At 47.1% G+C, this 19,588-nt stretch overlaps 1 protein-coding gene across 2 annotated transcripts in view; it reads right to left on the bottom strand.

The window, feature by feature from the left end:
- The window catches only part of GALNT2 (polypeptide N-acetylgalactosaminyltransferase 2), a 762,087-nt gene that overhangs the window by 203,307 nt on the left and 539,192 nt on the right, over positions 1–19,588 (bottom strand). For both annotated transcript variants that reach the window (XM_069606912.1, XM_069606911.1), the window contains one exon: positions 1,704–1,791. In XM_069606912.1, coding sequence (XP_069463013.1) covers positions 1,704–1,791 — 88 coding nt within the window. The remainder of the gene's footprint in view (positions 1–1,703; positions 1,792–19,588) is intronic.

The following is a 19,588-nucleotide window of genomic DNA, read 5'->3' as shown; positions in this document are numbered from 1 at the left end:
ACTTTCCAAAGAGTCACGCAACTACCCCTTAAAAGTGAAAATGGAATCCTTCTATAAGACCATATGTTGGATTCCTAGGAGTGGAATCAGCAACTCTACGCAAATTGCCTGGTCAAAACGGGTTGATCTATGGGACTGGCTGGAAAATTATGAGCACTTGAACACACTCAAAAAATACCAATTTGTTCATGATATGTTATATTCATTCAAGAATATCCAGAAGTATCTGACTCTGTGCGCCCTTCCAGTAGACTCAGACGTTTTCTTCTTCTCCCAAGAATAGATCATTTACCGGTCCTGGCCAACAAAGGCTGCTATGACCAACTGATCCCAGAAGAAAGATTCTGTCGGGTGTGTAAAAACACCCTAATCATTGAAACAGCTAATCACTTACTGTTGGCGTGCCCATCCATGGTAAAAGAATATAGCCTGCATTTTGGTAATCTTGTACACAATCTGGAATCAAGGAACCTATGTTTTGGTATTACTGTGTGAACTCAAACAGCCTAAAAATGCATATGGCAATGTATAACATATGGCTTAGGATTGAAAAACTGCTGGACATATAAATTTAAGATCTAAGTATTTGCCCACAGCGATTCACTTGTATTTTTGCTTTCATTTTAATAATCATTTGCCCGATTACCATTTTCTTTTCTAAACAACTGTTTTATACAGTTTTTGGTGTAATACCACACCAGTCAATTACATCACATGCCCACTGCTTTATTAAAAATGTGATAATTATGACATTTACTTTGTGTTCTTAATTCCTTTTTTCAAGAATGATGCTATCCATATAATATTTTCTCTTTATCAGTTCTGATTTTATATAATCATGTGAAAAGTTTAAATAAACTAACATTATTAAATAAAATTAAATATCAAAGTATGTCTGAATGTGTGCTTGGTTTAAAAAAAACCGTACTGTTACTATCTGATGAAGAATTATCTTACCTGTTAACTAGATTCGCATTTGTGACCTGGGCATCATGCTGCATCTTCTGTAGGAACTTTGTAACAGTCTATTGATTAGTGTTTAACAAGGTTGCTCTTCATTCTCGGCCTATTTAAACCTGCAACCCTATGTGGCCCAGTTCTGGCCACACCATGCCTGGCAGTACACTGGCGGAGCTGGGCACAGTCTTGAACAAGAGGGAAGGGCCTGTAATCCAATCACATCACAAGGTTACAGATTACTTTGACGTTCTGACATAAATACTGGGTTGGCACTATAAGCTGGAAAGCCTACAAATCAATATTTGTATTACACTTAATTCAGGTTAGGGAGGGATTGCCCTCGTGCTTCCTCTATTGTTGAATGCTGCAACAGGCTCTATTGGTTGCTGACTGCATATGGAGTTTTGAATGGTGGCGAACTGCGTGCACATCAGCGAACGTTGATGTACACTTAAACATATACCCATGCTTGTAAATTTGGAGGATTGCGCATAAACATGTACAACACAACTATAATTTTGTAACATTTTAGCAACGGAAATGGTATGCAATAGTAACTTTGAACTCCCAGATGTTCAATTAGTAGCTAGAATGCTTTTGGAACACAAGAGTGTATGGTTACTTAAATACTGCAAACGTATAGCTCTAGTAGCACAAAAGAGAAACATTACTCCAAAAAGCATCACCCAGTCGTTGGCCATCAGAAATTCTTCAGTAAAAAGTAAGATGGAACCAGAACCTACTTAATCGGAGCAACTGGATTCCCTTGCCGTGTTCTCCTCTGTTCTGGTGTCATATAATCCCACTTAAAAACCAAGTTCCAATCGAAGCCTGCAAACAAACATTATTTTAGTTTGCGCAATGCTTCTCGAACAATAAAACAGTTTTTACTTGTAAGCGATTGTGTAAAAAGAGCTCAGTAAGAAATTGAAGAAAGGCCTAAAAGAAAGTGACTGGGGAATTCCAAAGGCAGATGGTTACCGAAGTGTACAAAGGGGACAAATTACTTACCAGTAATCTTCATTGCACCGAGTTTTAATCTGGCCATTACCACTTCATCTTTCTTTCTCGTCGTAGTCCTTGCTGACATGGAGAACCTAGCAAGGAGCTTCAGAATAAGGAGAAGCGAGTGCTCACCAACTGCAGCAGTATCCTATTTGCGTACAGAGCGTACCTTTAGTTCAAAGGCTCAAGAAACCGTCCTGGACGCTTTCTCTTTCTCCTGAGCCAAACATAGAATCGCTAAGGCGGGACATTCAAGCACTGCCCGTTTCCCAAGTCACAGCTAGTAAAAGAGACACTCCCTGCGTCCGTGCTTATTCTGCAGGTCGTTCAGGTTCAAAACACATTTCGGTGGCTGTGGCAGTCTTTCATATGCATGATGGAACATTTCCATCTCAAAAGAGGTCACAAGACACCAGTTACCTTGCAAGTCTGCACAAGTTAAAGTGAGCAACACAAAGTGCCCATTTGAAGATGTGTTTATATCCATGATGTCTAGAATCTTGATATGCAAAACAATAAAGTTGCTTTAAGTCACTGATCAAATGTTTTCAACATCATGAACGACGACGAACTGGATGTTTGTGATAGAATCTGCATATCTATCTTTGTTTATTACACAACTTATTTATTCCGTGTCTTAAATCACTGAAAGTGCCATGGAGTTATTTCAGCTTGGCATTAGCTTGCATTCTGGAACTTCTAGTTTACCATTCAGGATTTGAAAATTAAAGCCACAATGATATTTTTTTAGCAACATGCAGCCATGTGGCATTGTTATGAAATTTTTATTTTTTAAGTAACCTCTATAAGACATTATTACCGTATAATTCGGGCTTCTCTAATAGCAGAATAGGCTGCATCGCACAATATCAGAGTATCGCAAGGCTTACCAAATAACCTAACATTTCACTCACAGGTCACACTTTCCGCTGCAAGAAAGACTCTCGTAAATGTTGAACAGTAACAAGTGGCACACCTTGTGCTGAGCTACACTCTCCGAAAAGGCACCCATCCACAACATTGGGCATTCAAAGCTGTGCCAACCCTCTGAAATGAGTGGCTTCCCGCCCTCACTGCTTACCGTTTTAGTGAATTTGAGCGGCAGAGGGAAATATGCGTGTGGCTGGCTAATTTAACTTTTTACTCGCCTTAGTTCCCCACGGGCACATAAATGCGACGGAGAAGAGAGGACAGGACTACACTGGTCCCGAAGCCTGGCCCGACTGCTTCAGCCAAGGGGATGCAGGGGGAGCAAAACACACCCCCCCCCCCATAAAAAAACATGTTTTGCCGACGGCCGCTGCTCCCACTCCCTGCCTGTGTGCACCAGCCAGGCTGTGTCTACCGACTCACTGAGTCTGCGCACCCTGGCTGGCACGTTAGGGGTGACCCTGCTGGCCTGCTATAAACACAGTGGCGTGCTATAGCAGGCCAGCGTAGCGCCGACACCCTCAGTGGGGTGGCACGGTGACAGACCTTGTTGCTCCCAAAGCCCCCCCAGCTTTCATTCCACATTCCGTCTCTCACTCCTGCCCAGCTACCCTCCTCCCAAAGCAGCCCAACCCCCCTCCACCCAAAAGGATAGGCAGAGACCAGTAGGGTGAGTGGGAGAAAAAATTGCCACAGCAAACTTTATTACACATAAAGTCAGGAGTTAGCTTACAGGTGTTCCGTTCACGCTCAGGATTTTCTGCGCTGAGAGCAAGCAACTTTCCCCCCCCCCCACCCCTCTGGGTCCTTGGGGGACCCGACGCGGGCGCCCAGTCCCTTCCTCAGCAGTCCCTCTCTACCCTTTGGCCATTTCTTTATTTTGCAATTTTTCTTTTCATTTTCTTTCCCCAACGCTATTCAAGTGCAATTGTATTCCGTGCTTTACTTTCTTTCCATTCTCCATTTCCGCTTAGGCGCCTTCTAATGGATGCGTTCCGGTCTCCTTTCCCCTTTTTTGCTCCCTTTCCCCTGGATTCCCTCTTCCCGCTTCCCCAGGTTGGCTTATTGATCATAGTTAACTTTCCCTCCCCAAACAGGACTTCCTCCAGCCCATCATGCCAGGGAGCCCCTCTCCCCCCTTCGGCCAAGACCCCGATCAGCCCTAGCTCTCCCTGCCGCCTTAGCTGTCCCATCCCCTCCGGCCCCCATCGCGCCCTCCTGTTCTAGAGAACCCCATCCATCAAGCGCGAGCTATCCCCCCCGAGCCCAGCATCCTTCTTATCCCCATCCTTTTCCCCTGCCTTTCGCTAAGGAGGGGTCCACCCCAACTAACCCCCCTGCTCCTGCTGGCCCCTACCCCCCGCACTCCAAGGCCCCCCTCCCCCAGTTTCTTTAGATCTCTTTAAGCTGCCAATCACAAAAGCCCCCTGCTCTTGAGCCCCCCCCCTATCATCCCCCTATCTCCCAGGGGCCCCCCTTCCCCTCAGTTACCAACGTACTTGCCGGAGCCCTGTTTACAGTGCAAACTTTTCAATTCACCCCCCCCCTTGCTGACTTCATTGTTACTTTCCAATTTTCAGTTTCCAACGATGCACTTCCCATTTCCCCCACCCACTTTTGGAGTTGGAAAGGTCTTCCAAGCCCCCTAACCCTCCCCATTAACGTGGGCCTCCCCTGAGTCTAATACTCCTGGGCGCCGTTCTTGATAAACTGATGGCTGTGCAGTTCCCCTTGTGGTCTCCGCCAGTACTTTCTAACGGGAACACCAGGTAACATCCGCTGGGCTTGTCCGCCAAAGACCAGTCGCTGCGACCGGTGTCCCCGCCATGACTCACAGCGGGCCACCGGACGTAGTGAGTTCCCCCTCATGCACCTGGTCGCCTTAGCTCAGGAATCCCCAGTTAAACTATCAATGCGCCTTTCACCCCTTTCACTCCGTCCGCAACAGGCACGCAGGCCCTCCGGCTGACAACCGGTGGCGTGATGACTTGTGTTGCAGCCTTCCCCGCTGGTGCTCCTCCTGACTGTTTGCAGCTTACATGGGCTCCCCTGCAGGAGGGCCAACTGACCTGGCAGCGGCGTGCCGAAAGAGGTCTTCCCTTGACCGTTCCGTTCCATAACTGGAGACCCCCCCTCCCAGATTTAGGTGGGGGGGAGCGTTTCGGGCCCCTAAAGGCTTCCTTCATTTGCAAAAACCCAAAACGACACTCACCCCTGCCCCCCCCCACCGCTGTTCAATTGCAGCCCATCCCCTGCAGAGCATCCTTTAGGTTATACACCATCACCCTTGCCCCACTTCGGATAACTGAACTTTGTCCTCCCCGAAGCAACCCGCAGTTTTCGAACTAATCAGGAATGCTTGACCCATCCAAAGCCCCTGCTGATTAGGAATTTCTCCAGTTTGACGAACCACGCCAACTACGATAAGTAATGCACTTTTGTAAAATCTTTTATTTTTGGACCATTATTATTGTCTACATTCCCATCTAGTAATGATTGCTGATAAAATTGAGTTCCGGCTGAGCCCTTGTGCCCCTTAAAAGAGAATTGTCCTGTAGGCCCCCATACTTTCGATTGTTCGTGCCTTGACCTCCCTTGCGGCTGCCCCTTCTATTGTCAGTCCGGGTTGACCCCCCTTCTCCTAGCCACTAATCCCCCACCTGCTTGTGCTCCCATCGCAAGCCGTGGTCGCTCTCCATGCTTTTCCTAAACCTTGGGTCGTTCCTCAGCCAAAACGTGCCCCCCCACTTTGTGTTCCTCCACCACGCATGCTCTGTGGTCGTGGTCCATTATTATCTGCTCCATGAATCTGAATGCCGCCAACCAGTTCTGCAGGTTTTCATCAGGCCTCACCCTTTTTCCGGCCTGCCCTCTGCTCCCACATGACTGCAGGGTGTCCTGCCCTCGGAACACGTCCTCCGGTAGCCCGCCGCCCCCTGGCATTGGTGCCCCAAACCGTTCGCTCGACCTTGCGTGTCCACGCTCCTCGTATTTGTTGGCTGTAGGACTCGCCTGGTTAACCCTGTTCCCTGTAGGAGATGACGAGCCCGAGTAGGAGGAGGCGGCTGCAGCCCGGGAGCTGGTTGCTTCGCCGTCTCGCTGTGGGCCCCCCCCCATCCTGGCCACCGCAGTTTCCCATCCTTCGGTCTTGGCCAACACTGCAAATCTTGCCCAGGCCTCTGTGTTCATTATCTCAAGCGGATGCAGTAAACTACGAATCTCGACCCTTGCTTCTACTGCTGACTGCTCGTCTCCCATCTTCTTCCGGTCCATCCTTAGAAGATGAAGCGTGGCAACCCTGTCTTCCTAACCCAAACTAGGGGGCTCGCCGCTGCTGCCACCTGGTGCGCAAAATACGCCGGCTCCTCTCCCTGCGTGGTACGTGAGCTGTCTGGTGGACCCTGAAGGATGAAAGGAACAGTGAGCGAGTCGACAAACTGTCGTTGCCCCCCCCAAAACACCATGCTCCAGGGCTATGTATTGTCCTTTCAGTGTGCTGAAAGACCTGCCAATTCTTCCATCCCTCCTCCCGTGTACCCTCTACCATCGCCCACTTCCCCTTCCTAGCAACCCCCCTGTAAATGTGCACGTACTCTGCCCCACCTAGCGGCCCCCTCCCTTTGCCCCCCTTCCCTCGCCCGCCCGAGCACCCCTCTCCTACATGCAGTAGTTAAGCCCAACCACAAACGCCCATTCAGAGCCAAACCGGCAGTCAAGCAACTGCCTCCTAGTAACCGCCAACCTTGCCACAGTTCTATACTAATAATGTTGTACAACCCCCCACCTGGCAAGAGCCAATTGTATATGCATTAACTCGAGACGCACTACCCCCAAACCTCTGCCTTGCCACGTGGCTAAATAACTATTATTGCACCGCACACCACCCGGTAATCGGGACCCCCCAGCCATCCTATTTTGTTACCGACCCCATCTAGGGTATATTATTGTAATGAAACCCATCCCTATTGCCCACCGCGGTTTAAACCCCTCATGGTTCAGAATGCTAACCTCCTCCTGTGATGGCCAGATGGCATGAATGATTAAACCCCTGTGTGGTACTCCAACCCTTCCAGACCCCTTTTGCGCCTTGAAACACTTGTGTATATGCGTGTTCTAAATTCCCCACTGTATCAAAACGTGCGGTGTTCCTAGCACCCATTGCTTCCTCCTGCCACAGCTGGCACCTGTGAACCCCATAGCCTCACATGTATTTTATCCCATGCCTGTTTCCCAACCCAACCGCCGCTACAATTTTCCGGCTGCCAGCTCCACCTCTCCATGGTAAGTGCAACTGTCATGCTGCTTTAAGACTAGGCTCCTGTTAAGTGCCTGGTACCATATTTTTTTTTTGGACCCCCACCACCGCAAACCGTGCGCCCCCCCCATCACGTCTTACCGGGCCTGCCGTGAAATTGTCTAACCAAGCTGACTGCCCCAATCTAGCAGCAGCAGGTAGCCACCCTAGAACTTAAGCCCGCTTAGGCCGTTCCTTACCAGCCTAGCATTGAACCAGTTGCATTCTGGGACATGTGGTCCCAGAGGTACGCAGGTTAACCCATCGGAAAACATTCCTGAAGTTGCTCTAACGGTTAAAACAAAGCATACCGAAAGCCTCACTGGTGCAGTCGGCCACCTCTCACCTACTCCTGGAGGCATTGGTTCAAATCCTTCCTTGAGGGGCAGGCTGCCTTAACATTGATGCCCAGCCGACCCATCTGGAAAAACTTTAAATAGATTGTGAGCGGTAAGTTGCCCCTTTTCTAATTCCGGCTCTACCGACCCAAGGCAGCCATCCCATAGCCATGCTTTCTCGCACCCCACCTCGGACTTCCCCAACCCGGCACAACAAAGCATTACCTTGTACCCCCACTTCCACCGTCACCCTGCTTGCACAATCTATTTGGACCTAAACAACTGCCCTATTATCTCCGCACATTTGTTTACCACCTGTAACAGCAAAACCAATGCCTTTTATGGCACCCACCAGGAAAAAAAAAGCCGCCATTAAACACGAGGCATCGCGACCGCTTTGTCGCACCCTTACTCCACTGCCACCTCTTCCTCTCGTGTTCCAACAACCATCATGCAAATTATCAACCCCCCTTTCCCTCATACTTTCTGAGTCGAGTTTGAATGGGTGTTAAACTTTTTTTTTTTGCTGCCCCGCACCTACGTTATCCTACCAACCCCTTTCTGGAGATCCCCCAGCGTACTCACCCCCCCCCCAAAATCATGTTCAAAGGGGGAGCCAAAACTTCTGAAAACCGTTGGCACCCTGGCAGATCCTGTCCATGACCTGGCCCGCTGCCCCTCTCCCCTTAAGTAGCTCAGTACTGAACCAATGCCCACCACGTTTGACCTTCCATGCATTTACAGTGACCCGTTGTGCATGCGACAGTGTTGAGCCTGTGGCTCACAAACTAATAACCCGCAAACCCCCTTTGTGTCCAGGAAAGCGCGCCAAAATGGCCCTATGGAAAGGTCCCTCGAAACCAGCGGACCCCGATGGCCGACGCTCACCTACCACCCTGCAGCACTAGGACAAAACTCTTGGAAAGGCGCGCTGAGAGACCATCCCATTTCCAAACATGCATGGCACAATCACTTGACCCCACCGCCGCCCACGACCCCAAGACCGACCGGAGCCATCGGTCCAATTGCCCCCCGGAACCTGCCGTCCCCTTGAGCACCGGGCGAACCCAAAACCCGTCCCGAAATTACCACTAGCCGTGGAGAAAGTCATCCCAGCCGTGAGCTTCCATGCAAGCGCAATGGTCGCACAAATGTGTTTTGAATCAGCACTCACCGCAGAGCCAGTTCACTGAATCTGCAACTTGACACCCATGTGTCCCGCTGCGAAACCCAACCCAGTTAAGCGTCGGCCCCTGCCACTATCGCATGCCTTTGCTCCACACCGTGGCAAGGGGAGGACCACCCAACACGCCAACGTGTGCACCTACTTCCAAAACTCCTTTGTACCATGGACAAAAGGCCCCCCCTTCCGACCTCCCAAACCAACTGCCCTTGAATGCATGATATTCGGAAATCCCTACCTTCGCTGTGCTTTGCCATAACTCCACAGTTTAACATTTGACACCCAGTGTCCCATGGTAATGCATTGCCCAATGGCATCAACCATTGTCTCGCACAGCCCACAGCCCGAGCGACTCCTCGACACCATTCAAAGTCCGCCATGCCAAAGCACAATCACACCTCGTCACACCACTGTTCCCCATCGAGTGCTGCCCATATATAATTACATGATGCAAAAAACCCTATACACGGGCGCGTGGCCCCCTGCTCACTTGCTCGATCGAAGGCACGCAAATGTGCCTTGGGAAAAGGCTCAGAGCGGGGACCTGCCATGTCATTAATGTCCGACATACGGCCATGCACGTGCGTGCCAAAGGGCATGCAACTACAAACCCCGCGCCGTTTGGAGATGCAGTGGCGCCGTCGGCAGAACCCCCGCGTCAACTCCAGCACCTGTATGCCGTGGCTGTGCCCCCCGCCATGTGCCACCAGCCCAGCATGCCCTGACTCTCCCCACCACCCAAACTGTGCCACAGGGCCCCCCCATGCGACTCCCAACCATTGCGTGGCCCCTCTGCTGAAGGTCCACCATGCCCAGAATATGTGCGAACCGCGACGAGATCGCCACTTCAATTGGCCTCGCCAACCACCCCCGCACCTCTATCTTCGCACAAGGCTCCGAGGCCGCTTCCGCTTCCCCCCTTCCAATTGACATCCCTGGAATGCCATCAAAACCCCCACCCGACGCATCGGTGCCATTCAGCTTCATCCCGACCCCTCCCGACCCATGTAGGCTGCTAGTAATGCACTCCCAAACACTGCTCTGCATGGCAGACGATCGCCCCTGCCACCCCACCACCCAAGGACATGTGAGCCCGCCCATAATTCACACTCACCGAACCGCGCATCCCGAGCTCCCAGCCACCAACCTGGGCGAAAGACTCGGGGCAAGTCGTCCTTCCCTTCGTGCCCGCGCGTGCAACCACCGCCTGGACACCCTGGGCCCCCACCAACCCAGGACCGACCGTGCACCCCACCTCCCCGCCCTACCAACAACAAATCCCCTCAATCTCCCTCGGCCCATACCTTCTATCTCTCCGTTGCGACGCCGACCGTCCTTCGAACTGGAAAAGAAAACCTACGACACAGGAAACCACTGGGCTGGACACCGCAAACCCGAACGTCACTGGAAACCTCCTCGCCTCTCACAGCAGCAGCAACACCGAAGTAAGGAGCAATTTCAGCTGTGAGTCGCAACGTAGACGAGAGCCGGCAAAGAGAGACCCTGCAGCTCTTTCCAGGTGTATTTAAGCGCCAATGAGCGCGCAGGATGACGTCACCCGCCCCCCGCCCCTTCCGGGTGGCGTAGTGCCTGTCTCACCCCCCCTCCTCCCACGACTCCTCGTGCCCCCGTGCCTCGTGAGGCAGTCGGCACTAAGGGGGGCCCCCGCCGAGGGGTCCTCCTTCGTAGGGCGCGGGAGCCCATCAGAGTTGCTGCAGAGCCAGGCATTGGTGCATTGTGTGGCGTGGGACGCCTCGTTGCTGGCATTGTCTTTTTTTTTGTTGAAGATCTGTCTGTTCCGTAGCAGAGCACTGCTGTAAGCAGTCAGATAAAGAAAATAAAGTGACAGTGCCGAAAAAGTACCGTGTTGGCCTCTGGCAAACACCGGCACAAATGATGCACTGCCTGCAACTAATTGACTATGTACCTGTACCCAAGGAAGCATGGCGAATAATTCCCAAGGAGAGATTGGACAGCCTGTGCCAGGTGATGGAGAAAGGGTTGAAAACTGAACCTTTTGCCCAATACCGGAGGTACTTCAAATCATACCTGGGAATAGACTGGAAAGGTGTGTTCCTCTTAAGAGACAAACAGACCGCAGGAGGGGAGCCGGATTCACATCATTAGGCTGCACAAACCCATTACGCCCAGCAGTTCTTATACCCCGGCCTTGAAGCAACTGCCCGGGCAATGGATGTTTGCCATCAAAGAGCTTACAGGTTGTGCCATGTAGGCTTGGTCTGGAATTGTTGGGGGGGAGGGGTGGGGAGGGGAAGGGCCAGAAGGCAGAAGAGTGAAGTCATCTTAGCGTAAATGAGCCCAAGGACTGCAGAGCAGGGGTCATGGTCTTAGAGAGATGGTAGTGCGTTTCCAATAAAAGAAACTGAGCTGAAGTAATAGGGACAAGGAGATAAGCCTACGGGCATCGTATTGAACAAACAGTTGAATGCTGAACTGGCCAGACGGTCTGTGGTGACTAAGCCTAGAGGTCCTGAACTGACAGGAAAAGGCATGCCCCCCTGGACCAACCCATGCACGAGGTCTCTTTTTATAGTAAGAGGCATATAAGCATTGCCAGCCAGGGGCACTTGACATGAAGGGAGGAATGGATACCAGTGTTCTCCCTATGATCATACCAAATATAGTCCAAAATGTGAATGGCTAAATAAGCAGATGTAGTGTGAGACGGATGAATTTTAGTTTGGTGGGGTTTGCATTAAGGAAAAATGTCATTTGGTCAAGTGTTGGGACCTTTATCGTTGGCATGGCCAGGGTTTGTGGATTTTCCACTTTTTTGCAGGTAGTACATTGCAACCTTTTCAAAAATATTTTTTTCTAGCAATTTGCTTTTTTGTACGCGTTCTAATCCTGCTCTGCGCACGTGCCTTTGTTTGGTCTCAGTCTGATGTGTATTGTGATGAAGTCACATGTTTTGTGCAGAGTGATGTGGGAACCATGGGCTGCTGGGTGCCACCACCCACCTCAAGAGAAACCTCTTATAAGGCAAAGCACAAGTCAACAAGAATTCTCACTCCAAAAAAGAAATTTTTGCCAAATAACAGTTTTGCTCAAATCTGTGGTGCAGCATAAGAAGTAAGCACTGCATTTATTATAAATTTTTTTTTTTTTAGAAACGCCCCAGAACACGGGGATTTTACACCAAGTCAACCCGGGCCTTCCCATTTATCCCCATCACCCATCAACAAGGACGGCAAGAGTCATCTGAGAAATCCCCACTTGACCAAACCCCAAACCCCATACCACAGACTCACATGGCATGCCATTTGGCAAGATGCGTTTCCATCCAGCCCTTTACACAATGTAAAATCAGCCTGTAACAGTGGAAACTGCGACAAGGGAACAAAGGAAAGCAGTGTCTCGCTATTTGCAAACAAATGGTTTCATGTCAAGAGAACCACAAGACTCCCATTTAATGGACAGTACATTTTCGGGGTATCTTTGTGGGAAGCAGAAGGGATGGTGAGTTGGACATCCATCCATCCATCCATCCATCCATCCATCCATCCTGGGTTGCGGTGTTGGAGAAAAGGTGGCAGATGCCGCTCTCGTAGGGGTTGCTCGGCTGACAATTGCAGAACAATGCACAACAGGTGAATAAGAATTCAAAGGTAGGTATTCAAATGCCACCCTCCACAGCCCTCGCACCACAGATGAGCAGTGCCATTCGCGAAGTCGGGAGGTGGATGCACACAACTATAAAAAGCACCTTGCGATGTAATCCAATCAGAAGACAGCAAGCAGACACCAGTAAAAACGGAGGTGGGTTATTGAACGAAAGGAGCGCATTGGTTGCGATATGTAGGGTGTGCAAGGGAAAGGGGAGAAAGAAAAGACAGGGCAAGGCAGAAAATCAAGAGGAAGGAGAGTGTAGAATACAGGGTTAAAGAACATTGATATTTAAAGAGAAGGAGAGGGTGAAAGCTGTCCAGAGTCCTGGAGAGAGGAGCATAGTGAAGGAAAACACAGACTTGGAAAGGAAAGTAGAAAGCAGAGGACTCCGAAAAGAGCAGCGACCTGGAGGGATGATTAGAGTCGGGATAACAAACACTGAAGTGTGGAGTAGGGGAGTGGGAAGTAGGGAAAGGAGGAGGAAGAAAAGGAGTGCCAAGTACTGGTGCAGAAAGAGTAGTAGAGTGACCTAGCACTGGAATTATCTGAAGAAAGCCCAGCTCTGCATCCCTCCCGAGCCCCCTCCCACCATAACCCCACCACCTGTGAAGTTTGAAAGGTGGGGTACCATCTAGAAAGAACTCTGCAGCCAGACTGGGATGAATACTGCAGAAAGAACCAACAAAGCTGAGCAGTTCAGATGAAAGACCTAGATACCACACAGTCCTTAAGGAAGATGGAATTGCTCCATTTTTGATTTCTTTGGAAACCCCTCTTTTTAAAAACCTGTCCCTTCCTAGCACTGAGCCCATATGTGTCATTCAATAAAACTGATTTAACTGTTAATCAATCCCCAGGTTATGAGGGTATCGCTTAAGCGTGATGCACGATTACATTCATTAACGTTATATGTATTGTTGCTGTTATGTGCATACTGCTCTTTACTTTAATAATTTATACCGCACAAACCATGGACCCGAAGGCTTAAGGGCACCAACAACAACAAAAGACTAATAGGCAAATAAAATCCAGGCTAGACAGAGGAATTCAGGAGAAAGAGCAGGATCAGCTGAAAATCAGAGTTTTCAATTTCTTCCCGAAAGGTTCAGTGGACTTTAAGCCCCCGAGTTCTGAGGGAAGTCCATTTAAAGCTCTTGGAGCCGCATTCTGAAAGGCTACATTTGTGGCTTTGATGGTGTTACATCTGGGCACAGCCAGCAGATGGGTGTTATTAGACTTAAGGTATCTCACATAGATTTTTTCTTTGAGCAGGTCCTGTAGGTAGGAGGGCATCTTGCCCAATCAGCATTTGTGTGTAATAGGTAACCGACGATAAAATAGTCTCGACTCAACAGGGAGCCAGTGCTGACCTCGTCTTGCCTCAGAAACATGGTCTCTCCAAGCAGTACCAGTAAACACACGCACTGCGCTATTCTGTATTACCTGTAATCGATTACAGTCACCTTTGTTGATACCGTACAGAAGACTGTATCAGTAGTCAATTATGGCACCCATTATAGCCCTTGCAATGGTCTCGGCATTGGGCTGTTTAATATAAGGACAACAATGGGCCAAGAGCTTAATATAATAAGCTGAGGATGAGACAAGATTGCGAACATGATCTTTCATGTTAAGTTGTTGGTCAAGGAAGACCACCTTTTAACAATGTGTGTGTCCTCTATACATCAGCTCTGAAACAGGTCCAGTTTCTTAACCATATTGGGAGTGCCAAGAGCTCAGTTTCATCTCTACTCAGAGCCAAGGCATTCAGTATTATCCAGTTTTCAGTAAGATTATATACTTAACATGTGATTCATGCGTAGGTTCTTTACGGAAGTAACGTTTGTGTAGTACATATTCCAAGAGTGCTACGGGCATCGAGTGTGATGCGTCTTTTGCAGTCACCTTTGGATGTTATAGGCATGCTGCAAATTCCATGTGTGCGTTCCGTGGTTTGGTTATTTGCAACCATACGGTATGTATTGTGTTGTGTGGGTGGTTTCAAATGTGCTTTGCAAATTATCTGTATTTGTGTGTTTGCATCATCTGCAAATGCGCTTCTAAGTTACCTTCATCTGCTACTTGCGTGATTGATGATGTAGGTGTATGCACATGCATTAGTCATGCAAAAACATTACCTCACTCATTTATGGATTTTCAAAAAGCGTTCTAGTTAATGTGGTAGATCCAATTTCTGCGGCATGCAGCAGTTCCAGGTAAGGGCTAGGTGTGTGCCTTAAATCAAACCTGATTTTAATACATTAAAGGGGAAGTTCGCTCAAAAATGTTATGGTTCTAAAATATTGCCCAGAAATAAAAACATGCCAATATGTTTTTTTGGAAGTGCCTATGAAAATATGCTTTAAAACAAGCTCCAAATCATGACTTGGAAGCATCCATTTTAGAAGCAGAAACCGTTTTAGCTGTTTCTTTTAATTCTCTGCTCTCGTGCAGTAATCAAGCAGAAGACTCCTACTGCGAGCTTAAGCTTGTTGCTGCCGGAGAGCAGAGAATTAAGCTACACGTTCACAGGACAATCGGTCTTTTTTAATGACAATCCAATCCCTGCTTTAAATTGAGAAAACATTTGCAGGTACTCCCAAAGAGCCCTGTTCAGCCATAGAAATGTTACGAATTTTGAAGAAAATGGGAGTTTTCACAAAGCTACCACTGTGTGAACCATCGAAAAGAAACGTCTAGGTTTTCATTGTGACATTTCTTGGACCTGTTTAAGTGCACTTGTCGGTTTATACTGACATTTTACTTATCCATAAGTGCTGTAATTTTAACAAGGGTAAAATGAAAAGCACACATTTTTCATTGAAATACTAAAAACGAAGGCTCTCAACACTTACGTACAATGGAAAAATTCTAATTTATACACTCTAAATAGCGTCATGTTTATGTACATTTATCTAGCATTTTCATGGCATCTTAAGGACTTGGTTATGTGCTATGGGACACAATGTTACTTCACAAAAACGTAGGTGTTATTTATGTTCTGAAATCAGAAAATTGTAAACCTCTTAACAAGAGACCAGTTCCTTGTACAGGAAACTGGGACATTAAGCCAGAAAAGTGACCCCATTGGCTCATGTGGAGAAAGCTGCAAGAGCAGCAAGTTGTCTCAGCACACCTTCTCCCCTTCTCTAACCACGAAGTGGATCAAATCTCTGGATTGGTGGGCGCTCATATTTCAGAACTATAGGATGACAATCTCTGAGTCAAGGGAACTTCTTTTTGCAGTTAGATCATTCATCCAACAAAAACTATGTCTGCATCCACTGGTGGATACAGCTATGGATTTTGCTGCCCTCACAATGGCATGATAGCTGCTGGGATGTAGGCAACATTACGTTTCTTATATTCCCAAAATCCCTTTAAACTATCCACCACATTCACCCCGAGGATTCAGCAAATTTCTCCCATCTTTGTCCCCATGCTGAATATCAATTTCTTCCTGCCCTTGTGGCCAGTCTGCTGGGTAGAGTACCTTTACTTGTTGCATGAGAGTTTTAGACTTCTCTCTACAATCGGCACCGGACACATTAGTGCTTACATGTGAAGAGGTTTTGGTAGCCAGTCTAGGTTTTCTGACAAACGTCTATAAAATTGTCCTGCATTTATTGCTGGAATTTTACTATGGTCATGTGATACCACCCCGCTAAAAGACAAATTGGTGCAGGCCTCCATGGCCTCTTCCGCGTATGGACCAGGGGTGTTTATCATGGACCTTAAAACCCCGACGGCCCTGGTTAACAATGTGACAGCATCTGGGAGAGTTATACCACAGTGTTGCAGCAGTCTCAAAAAACAAAATATATATATATATATATATATATATATATATATATATATATATATATATATATATATATATATATATATATATATATATATATCTCAATTCAATTAAGGCATCCAGCATAATGCCAACATTCCTTATAAAAGCACACAACGTTTGAATGCTATCCAGACCAACATCAGAAACTGTAGTACCTTGAAGCTCAAGCAAGTCAAAAAAGTCTTCGCATCAGAATCATTAGCAACTGCAGAAGGCAGGCATAGCACAAGCGTTCCACTAAAAGTAGTGCAATCAATTAACAAACATGTTTTGTTTATTTTGTAATATATGTCATTTGCAAGCCGCTCTTTAATTTCAGCTGCAATGTGGTTATGATATAAGCACAGAATTATTTGAGTGTAGAACTCTGCCCAGGTTCAATCCATTCGGCTATTATACATCTACATCAACCATCATATCTAGATATGGCCTATCATATTTCCCTATTTTATAGGCAGTGCAAAGCACACAGCACAGTGTTTCCTGTTAAGCAACACATATTGCAAAAGCATGGTTTTCAATTGTTTTTTCATAGTCATGTGCAACTTGTTCTGCAGTAACATGGTCAACAGCATTTATGCTCCCGTTTTGCAGCAAAACGTGCAGCTTATTTTTCTCTTCTCCCTAGTGCGACTGTACATTCCAGTCATTATACTGGTACTCTTAAACCTTGTGATCTATTTGCACCCAATGACCTAATTGACTTGCATGCTGATGTGGGGAGAAATATCTCCGGATATCAAAGGGTGGAGTCAGTTATGAGGGCTCCCGTAAAGGAAAGGCATGCCTTGAAATTATGTGGGAATGGGGCCCTGCACTTTCAAAACAAAAAGGAGTGAATTTGGGCCTCAAAACCTGGAGAGGCATAAACATGTAAATTGCCCGGTATAAGGGAAGGACATGAGACAAGAATGGCCAAATTAGGGAAAAGCTGAAGTAACATCAGAAATTACAGTCCACAGAACCATAAAGGGGATGCCAGCTTTGTGAGCAACAGTTGCAGTGAAGCAGACTGCATTCTGTCAAGAACATTAAAGAGAATCCGTTTTCCCTTTAATTTAAAGACATGCTCATGAACATCTGTGCATGATTTGTAATATATGAACTAGGGTTCTGGCCATCATGATTCCATCATAGAGGAGACAATGCACAAAATCTACAAGGGGATGTTGAACTGCAGCAGAATGAAGGCTTTTTCACGGCTGAAACTTCACAAAGTGGCATTTCAATTGTACCTTTAAAATGACACCGAGCATCTAGATATACAACTAAAGGCTCTAAAAATCCAATTATGTTGCCATTCTGTAACCCCTGGGTGCAGGGAACTACTTTGCAAGTGTTTTAAATGTTAAAATTGTGTGCATTTCCAAGAGTTTATTTGAATGTAAAATGGAGTTAAAACTGGCCATAATGGCTAGGTGGCAACAGTCCTAGTTTTGGTTTCGTTTCTCTCTGCTTTTGTCTTCAAATGTGAAACTTGATTCCAAAGCCTGTTTGTCATGGGGATGGATGGCTGGTTTCCCTTCAAGCATCAGTGCTTGCTCTTAGAAATACAATCTAAAATTCCAGCAGAGATCAAATTTGTGGTGGGGGCTAGATAAAGGCAGCTCTGCTCTCCAGCTTTTATGATACAAACCACTTAGGCCACAATAAAACTGGCCGTAGCTGGCAATTAGCTCCTGAAGCTCTGAGCAAATCTAAACACAGGACCCCCTCTTGCCGTAACAGCCATGAACAGACCCATCCCAAGGGTGGGAGACAGGGTTAATGAGTGGTTTCACTGCCATCGTACAAAATGGGAGCTATGCTTTTTATTGTATAACATTGGCAATATTTGTGGTATAATAATCGGGGTAGGATTTTTGAAAAGGTGAAAGTTGACTGCTTCTGGTCAACCAAAAACTATTTTGGTGGGGCCTACACAACTCAAGTTATTTAGGAAAACCTCATGGGGCACTCCTGGTGTGGTTGAGAAATATGAAAATTTGAGGAAACATGCAAAATATGTTTCATATTCCACCCTACCGAGCACCATATTTTTCACAGATATAGTTTGGGAGTAAATGAGGGAAAACTAGCTCTGCAATGGAACAGACATTTCTAAGCAGGGTCATTTGATTGGCAGTAAAATATATTGCTCGGAAAGGCCCTCATAGGTGTCCAAATATGAAGAGTAAGGGCAGGCATTTGTCATGCAGTGAGATTTCTATGTGCAAAAACCAGACCCAGCCCCCTATCAGAGTAAGATGACGAAAGGGTCTCCTCTGGTTTCCCAAAACACTCACATTTTCTGGACCCAACAGCCCGCAGATGGGAGTGGACTTGTGAACAGTGCCCAGTCCATTCTGCAAGAACTATGAGACATTAGTGATGTCACTTACCCTATAACCAAATAACCCCTCCTCAAATCAGGACTCTTCCTACTAAATCCCGAGGTGAGCAGCTGGCGAAATCTGGAACGATCCCGCCAGAGTGAGGCCTAAATCTTGCAGAGGAGCCAGGAGGTCTAGTAGCTGCTTTGGAGGCCCAGAGGGAATCCTTGACTGACCCCTTAACTGTCCCAGCAATGAGGCTCCAATGCTCCCTGATGTCCATCTAACCCTCTACTAGAAGTATAAATATCCCAAGCCATAGAGTGCATACGCCTTATCCTCTTCAGCATTGCCATAGAGATTCCCCATGGAAAAATCCCCCATCTTATTGGTCTGTGAACTTAAAAAAATCCTTGTGCCTTGTAGTCGTTTTCCCATTGAAGAATCATTTGTTTGCCTGTGTAGATCCTTAGTATATTTTAATAAGTAAATCAATTAATTCGCCCAATTATTTAATGGGATTTGTATTATGGAGATTCGAAACTCACCATCTCTTCCAGTGCATTGCAAATTGTTATAGTCCTAAAAGTGTTGCCCAAACGAATCAATCCTATTGTGAGCTGAGTAACGAATTTTGTCCGTGTTTAAATTGTGCCCAGCTAAAACGAATTTCCATCTGCAACTGTATTTTCCCCTTGCTCTGCCACCATAACCCCAAAAAGTGTAACCTTTTTGTGAGCTATTCCTTTTACGAGAATAGCTGTTATTTGCATCTGTCATTTTACCTAAAAAAACGATTTTCCTATTGTGAGCTACCCTATTGCCCAGAGCCTGCCTCACATTTGCAGCCTTAGTAAAAACTAACTCCATTTGCATTTTCTTTTCCATTGAAATTGAGCTCCTCCTAAAAACCGTTTTCCTAGCCTGTTCCTCTTTGCCTATTATGTTCTCAAAACGAATTCCCATTTGCATTCCCTTTCCATTTGCCCACGTGTTGCATTTCATAAAACCGAAGGTCCTTGTGTGTGCTGGCTAAAGTTCTCTAAAGCCCTGCATATCTTAAGTATAAGCAGTACGAACTCCCTTCTGTTC

Source organism: Ambystoma mexicanum, chromosome 4p (assembly GCF_040938575.1).
Source record: "Ambystoma mexicanum isolate Mex_15411 chromosome 4p, UKY_AmexF1_1, whole genome shotgun sequence".
Lineage (NCBI taxonomy): Eukaryota > Metazoa > Chordata > Amphibia > Caudata > Ambystomatidae > Ambystoma > Ambystoma mexicanum.
This window is presented reverse-complemented; position numbering and strand designations above follow the sequence as displayed.